At 42.1% G+C, this 7,238-nt stretch overlaps 1 protein-coding gene across 1 annotated transcript; it reads left to right on the top strand.

The window, feature by feature from the left end:
• The first annotated feature begins 220 nt into the window (after positions 1-220).
• On the top strand, positions 221-6,320 carry LOC119740005 (probable G-protein coupled receptor 83). Its single transcript, XM_038215190.1, has 2 exons — positions 221-931; positions 5,171-6,320. Exon 2 carries the CDS (start codon positions 5,210-5,212, stop codon positions 6,269-6,271), a length of 1,062 nt encoding a protein of 353 aa, XP_038071118.1. The 5' UTR covers positions 221-931; positions 5,171-5,209; the 3' UTR covers positions 6,272-6,320.
• The last annotated feature ends 918 nt before the right edge of the window (positions 6,321-7,238 follow it).

Below are 7,238 nucleotides of genomic sequence, written 5' to 3'. Positions count from 1 at the left end.
ACTACTAAGACTTTTTAAAAGCAAGTTGGCCTGCTGCAAAGGCGATATGATCTGCCTAAACCATATATGCTATTCACTGTATAGACTGTGTTTAAATTGGAGGTATATTGCTGATGGTGCTGGTACTTAAAATGTGTTTTTTTACAGACATTTTGACATAGGGTGGGTATTATTCCAACGTATATACCAAAAAAAAAGCTTTGGTCAACATCATGCGACCATGGAGTTATGAAAGGATCAAACTTTGCATCCTTTTTTTTGGACACCTCTATCTGTATAATGTATTTCATTGCTCATTATTTCCAGCAATTTCTATATGTTTGATTATCATATTCTCTATCTGCATGATGATGCTGCCATGGCACAGTCAGTGTTTATTCTCCTCGAGAGGACTACACGAAATCGGCTCTGCAAAATTCCCCACGTCGTAAATTTTACACGATGCAAATTAATAATCCAACACCTATTATAATGAAAATGTAACATGCGCGCGGCGTGATGTGCATCAGCGCTCGTTTTCCATCTAATTGGCGATGTAACTCGAGTACCAACGACAGGCAGATTGCCTTTCGTCTAGGGCCCATATCCTGTTTTGCCATCATCATCCATACCCTCCCCAGTAAATCACCCACTATACACTCCCTTTTAACAAGGAGATTGGATTGTTTTTAAAAGCCCCCGCACTTGCAGTTTGGCCGCAGTGAAAGGCAGATCGGCTGAAGCGATTCTCTCCTCATTGGAAATGCTACAGTTGACACAAACGAGGCAATAATATGTGGGTGGCTGTGCGTCTTCACATCAACATTTGGGAAACACCGGACACAAATTAACGCTGTTCGTTAGTAGTCGGTTAGTAGAAGGTGGAAGAATTGTTTTTACCGCGCAGAGAAATCAGGAGCGAGCACTGGTGCCGTTGGGTCGTACAGCAAAGGTAAGCGTTATACTCCAGCTTTCATTATGCATAAAGCATGCAAAAAAACAATGGCCGTGAGTTATGTCGATAATGTTCCTTTTCTGTCTCGTGTTTTCTTAAAGTTACTCTCCCGTGCCCTCCCTCAGGCATTTCCCGTGTTTTGTTTTTCTTGACGAAACTTCCATTTGTGTATTTTATTTCAACTCGAAAGCCTATATAACATTTTCATATTTTGGGTTTTGTCACCCTTTTAAAAAAGGCTTTGCCTTGGAGTTGCTTTTTCGCCTGCAGCGCACAAAACGCTCCGCCGGAAATTATTGCCGGGCCGCAAAAAAAAAAATGGTTTCGTATCTAAACGTGGCCGCATCTTTTGGTTCGTTCGATTTTTCATTCAAAATCAACTTTAAGATTGTATTGCTTTTTTTTCTAGTCATATCAGCTATAAACAATTTTTTCGGGTGAAAATCGAAATAGCATTGGGAAAGCAAATTAGTATGTCCCCCTAAAAAAAAGTGTCCGCGAAATAACAAACCCACGTAGTAAATTTTGAAAATTCTTATATAACTGTGCAGGCTCATTATCCTTGGCCTCAACCCCTATGAGTTTATTAATTTCCCCCACGACATACTGCACATAGTCCTGTGTAAAATCCTTCATGTTGTGAAAAGGGGCTGCGGTTGGGGACGGGAATGATCTGCCTGGCTATCAGTCATCATGGTACGACGTGAGTTGAATGCTCAGGGGTAAATGATGACAGCCAGACAGCCAGGCAAATGATTCCAATCCCCAAAACGCAGCCCTTTTCACAACATGAAGGATTTTACACAGCTTACTTAACAAAGCACTGAAATTGATTAAAGGCAAGGAACTTGGTCATAGTGTCCAAAAAAGGTTGTGTGATTAATTTGCCATTGTACAGCGCTGAGGCATTAGGGAAAATATATAAAAACTTATAGGGGTTGAGGCCAAGGATTAGGAGTATCTGCACGAATAAAATTTGCAAAATTCACTTCATGGTTTTTTATTTTTTAATTCCAAAAACATTGAGACGACCACTTTTTGGGGGACATACTATATGTAGGCTACATCGCAAAAAAAGTGATTATTAACAAACACTTTGTGTTATCCATATTGAACTGCCGTATAACTATAGGTTTTCCCGGCCAATTTTCTAAAATGTTCATTCACTTCTGAAAATCGGTCATTCATTTTCGTCTGCATTTGAGAATCGCTCTGAACACGCGCTTCGTTTTCGCTACAAGAGCATTCGATTCCATTTCAGTTCAATCGATTAAGTGATTGAGCAGCACCTTTCGTTTATGTCCATTCAGATTCGTTTACAAGACTTCTTGATCGCTTTTGGAGGGCGATTTCAAACAATCACCATTCTATTTCACTTTTAGTTTAATGCCATCGGCACCAGATACAATTAGGGCTGTCTTTTTCAATAACCGTCAATCAAATTAGCTGTACCTGAAATCAAATTAGAAAAGGTATGCTTGCGTAAAATGAAGGCACATGTAACGTAATTGGCCGTCTGTTTCTCAAAACCGAATGCACGGACGATGAAAATGATTAGCGATCGTTGAATTGAAATGGGAATAAAGACGGGCATTCAAATTCAGACGAAAAGGAATGACCGATTTTCAGAAGTGAATGAACATTTCATGAAATTGGCCGGGAAAACTTTTATCAAAACATATGCTGGTGTTGCTTTATTACATTTTTTTGGTTATACTTATTAAATACATGAAAGTTTTTGCGAGAACTGTAACCAGATAATATAAGATAGATAAGACTTTGGTTTGCATGGTGGACATGATAAATGAATGGGAGGTTTGCGGTAACACCAATGTGACTGAAAAATACCACTTAGTGAGTTCTGAGAAGAACCAGTTGGTTTAACTCGACGTTTCGAACAGGATGCTCTGCCCGTCAGGGCAGTCTTCTGATGACGAGTAGAACATACTGTTCGAAACGTCGAGTAAAACCAACTGGTTCTTCTCAGACCCACACAACTCACTTATAGAGATATCATTCACATGGTGTTACCGCAGACCTCCCATTTAGAGATAAGATAAGTCGTTTAAGCCATCCCCGGGCTAATATAATTCATTGTGAGAGATATGCACAGTGTTAATAGAAGGATGGTGATGTGAACCTAGCACGTGATGACACTAACGTTATTGAGCTTTCAGATGGTGTCCCATAAAATAAGAAGACAACACAGGGACACAACATAAGTGCAATTGAAAATAGTCAATGTTAAACAATTTCGATCTTTTTTTCGAAATTGTGGCTCGGTGGGTCAAAGTAAAGAACTGAAAATCGAAATTCAGTTTTCAATTAAAGTAATAGAAAAATTTATACAAAAAGAAGGGGAAAAAACCCCAAAATGCCGAGCGGCCTCTTTTTTGACACTGTGACCAAGTTCCTTGCCTTTAATCAATTTCATTGCTTTGTTAAGTAAGCTGTGTAAAATCCTTCATGTTGTGACTGGGCTGCGTTTTGGGGATTGGAATCATTTGCCTGGCTGTCTGGCTGTCATCATTTACCCCTGAGCATTCAACTCACGTCGTACCATGATGACTGATAGCCAGGCAGATCATTCCCGTCTGTCATGTCTGTCATTGAATACAGAACAAGCTAATCATAACGAAGCCGACATTACCCTTTTTAAATTTTGTAAATATAGTGTCTTGGAAAACGGAAAACACTGTACAATGTTTTGTGTGTTGGCAATTTCCGTCTGTTTCAACTATGCATGCTGGAAGCCTGGGAAAAGCTATTCAAACCTCGTGAGCTGAGAGAGCATTGATCTGAATTATCTGCTTCATTTGAAGCATTACTTTGTTCTTCAGTGTGTAGGATATATTGAATAGTCATTCAGCATTTAAAAATCAAGATTTGGGTTGTACTTGTGGGTAGGTCAAAACAATTTCGAAAAAAAAGATAGAATTTTGCTTTAATATTGCCTATTCTGAATCGCCCCCTTCTTTTTCATGATACACGGGGTTTTTCTATGTCTAGCAAAATGATATTTTACACTAATGTCCTGTGAATGTTTTTATACCTATATCATAACAAGACTATACAGGATGGCCCCCGCAAAAAAACCCGGAACGGCCTACTTTCGCTATACCTTTTACTTTGCTTTTGATGAAATACCAATGTGACTAACAGAAAGAATACAATGTCACTAAAGCTGCTCGCATGTGATAGAAATGTGGCGTTTAACCCTACAAGGGCCGGGCTATTTTGCCCATCTCACAGCCGGGGGGCGGATTCCGCCCCCTAAGATCTCGACCATCGAGTGACGAAAAATTATGAAACTCGGTACATGCATAGAACAACTTATCATAAACATACCCATACGCCCGGCACTGTTCCGTTCGGATTCAATCGATTTAGACGCTATCTAAGTGGAGTATTACGTCGTTGCATTTGGTGTTGAGTTGGCAGGAGATTCTACATGCCACTTGGAGGTCGGTCGTTCTGTCTGTCTGTCTGTCTGTCTGTCCGTCTCCGAAAATTCACCAAAAAGTATGGTGTTCCATATGTGCCATCTGCGTCGCATTGATCGCCGTCTTATTTTTAAACTCTGGCAGGGATCATTTTCATCGATTTCATTTTAAGCTCTGGCAGGGATTATTTTGATCGATTTCATGCAAGATTGTCATGCGAGACTTATTGTGCACTCGCACTTGCGCTACACATATAACATCTTCCTCGAACACTGAGGTGGACGCCATTTTGTGTAGTTGTTGGACAGTATCCAAAAGGAGGAGTGTCCCCAAAAGGTGGGCGGGTGTGATTTTTAAGCTCTGGCAGGAGCTTCTACATGTCACTTGGTGGTCGGTCGGTCGGTCGGTCGGATGGTCTATCTGTCTGTCCTGAAAATTGACCAAAAGTATGGTGTTTCATGTGTGCCATCGGCGTGCTTTTTTCGCCAGAGCTTATTGTGCACTCGCACTTGCTTTTCAATGCAAGGCAAAGAGATATTGAGCGAGTGGGAGGGATTTGTCGTTTCGTGTTGCACGGTTTTATGTCCGATTTTGTGCTTGTAATGCGTGTGCTCGTGTTTGTATTATAAAAAAATATATATGCAGGTTTATATACAGGTGTGTGCTTGCACAAAAAAATGCTTTGGCGAGATAGGGCCAGGTTTAAACCGATGTCAGATAAAAAGAAAGAAAACCACGTGCTCTTATTTGAGACACTATACATGATTATTTTAATCCATTTTGTTTTGGTCAGATTTGTGGATCAGCCAGGTACTGATTCCGTCGATACACCATGGGAACCCCGTTCAAGGATCTGGCTAAGCTGTTCGACAACAAAATCAACAATACGAACTTCAGCGGCGACTCCATTAACGCAACTGCTGCGCCAGCGAACCGCCCTGGTTTTGAGTTTCAGAAGGTCCCTGCCGGCACCGTGGCCGCCTTTATCCCGCTCTATACGAGCGTCGTCATTTTGTCGTTGCTGGGGAACGCCCTCGTTTGCCTCGCTGTGGTGCGCAACAAACGCATGCGCAGTGTCACCAACTTCTTCTTGGCCAACCAGGCTCTGTCGGACATCGTCATGACAATTCTGAACATTCCCTTCACCGCATACCACCAAATGGTGCTTGACTGGCCCTTTGGCGACCTGATGTGCCACCTGGCCGAGTACATGGGCATGATGTCGGTCTACGTGTCCACGTTCACGTTGACGGCGATTGCTTTGGACCGACACCGGTACATAATGTATCCGCACCGGCCTCGCATCGCAAAGCGCACTGCTTTGGGCGTCGCTAGCTTCGTTTGGGCTCTGGCGTTGTTGCTGTCCATCCCGTACGCCCTCTTCCGTCAAACCGAAATCAGGAACGGAGCCACGCTTTGTCTCATCTCTGTGGCCTCCAATGACCTCTGGTTCTGGAAGTACGTGGCCCTCGTGACATTCTTCATCCAGCTGCTGATCCCTCTGGCCGTGATATCGGCAGCCTATCTCCGCATCTACCTGAAGCTGAGAGCTCGCGGGAACGTGGGCAGCGTGATGGCCCAGCATCAGCGGGCCAACAACAAGGCCAAGCAGCGCACCACTCTCAAGCTGGTCCTGTTCGTGGCCGTCTTCGCTGTCTGCTGGTGTCCGCTCAACCTCTACGTCTTTGTCACCAACTTCAACCAGAAGCTTAAAAGCAGCGTGCTGTATCTCTGCCTGCACTGGTTCGCCATGTGCAGCGTCTGCATCAACCCCGTCGCCTTCGCTTTCCTCAACAAGAACTTCCGGAGTGGTCTGAAAGCAACGCTCCGTTGCGCCCGTGTGAATGATCGCGCCAAGCATTCCAGAAATCATACATCAGAAACTTTCCAATAAACAAAAAAAAAGCAGTTCACCATACCATCAAAATTCACCATAAAACTATAAGGCCGAATAAAAAAATACATGTTTCTCGTCCGGGTTTTTGAAAAAAAAGAGGAAGAGGGGCTTTTTATTTTTTATTTTTTATTTTTTTTTAGATGGCTGCCATTTTCAAATTTCCTGGAACCGTTGGTGTTTCCCCTGTTCAAAGACATTTTTAAAATGAAAGACAAGTTGGACAAGAGAACTGAACATATTTACAGTGTCATTTAGAGTTGTATTGGTCTACAATGAACAGTTTTAGATGCATTTGCTTTAACCGTGGACTTTTTCGGTGTTCTTTTACTGCATTTTTCAAAAATAAAAAATAATTGAAAAAAAATCCAGGTGGCCTCCAAAAGGGAAGCGGGCGGGGACGAGAAACATGTGTTTTTTTTACTTCGCCTAAGTTGGACCTTTTTTTGGGGGGGGGGGAGGGGAGGGACGGGGAGAAATGTAGTGCTCTGTTTTTGTACCAGATTTTGCGGACTATTTCTCATGTGAATTACCGACATACAGGATCATTTGCTTTTCATGCATTTTGTTCGTTTCAAAAAAATAACACCACTCATCACAATCCAAACATCCAGGAAGGAAGATCCTCCATAGAATGTTCAATACCTAACCTGTTAAAGTTTCAGCTCAGTGGATAATGCACTTTTCGAGAAACAGTGAAAACCATGCACAACCATGCACAACGAAACGTGTTTGGTCAATGGGACTCTTTATTCCAAAAATTAGGTAGGCCTAGTTGAAATCACCGACATTTCTTTCTTTTTTAAATGACAGCAAGCCAGATGGAATAAATTCACGGGGTGTTTAGTACTAGTTCGATCTTTAATCCAAGTGAGCTTTTTGATATTAATTCGGTAGGTTATAACCTTGGGATAAATGCAAATGATCCTATATGCCTGTCAACAATGCCGTCCAGTAAAAATTAAAC

The sequence above is a fragment of the Patiria miniata genome, unplaced genomic scaffold, assembly GCF_015706575.1.
Source record: "Patiria miniata isolate m_02_andy unplaced genomic scaffold, ASM1570657v1 HiC_scaffold_4, whole genome shotgun sequence".
NCBI classification, from domain to species: domain Eukaryota; kingdom Metazoa; phylum Echinodermata; class Asteroidea; order Valvatida; family Asterinidae; genus Patiria; species Patiria miniata.
This window is presented reverse-complemented; position numbering and strand designations above follow the sequence as displayed.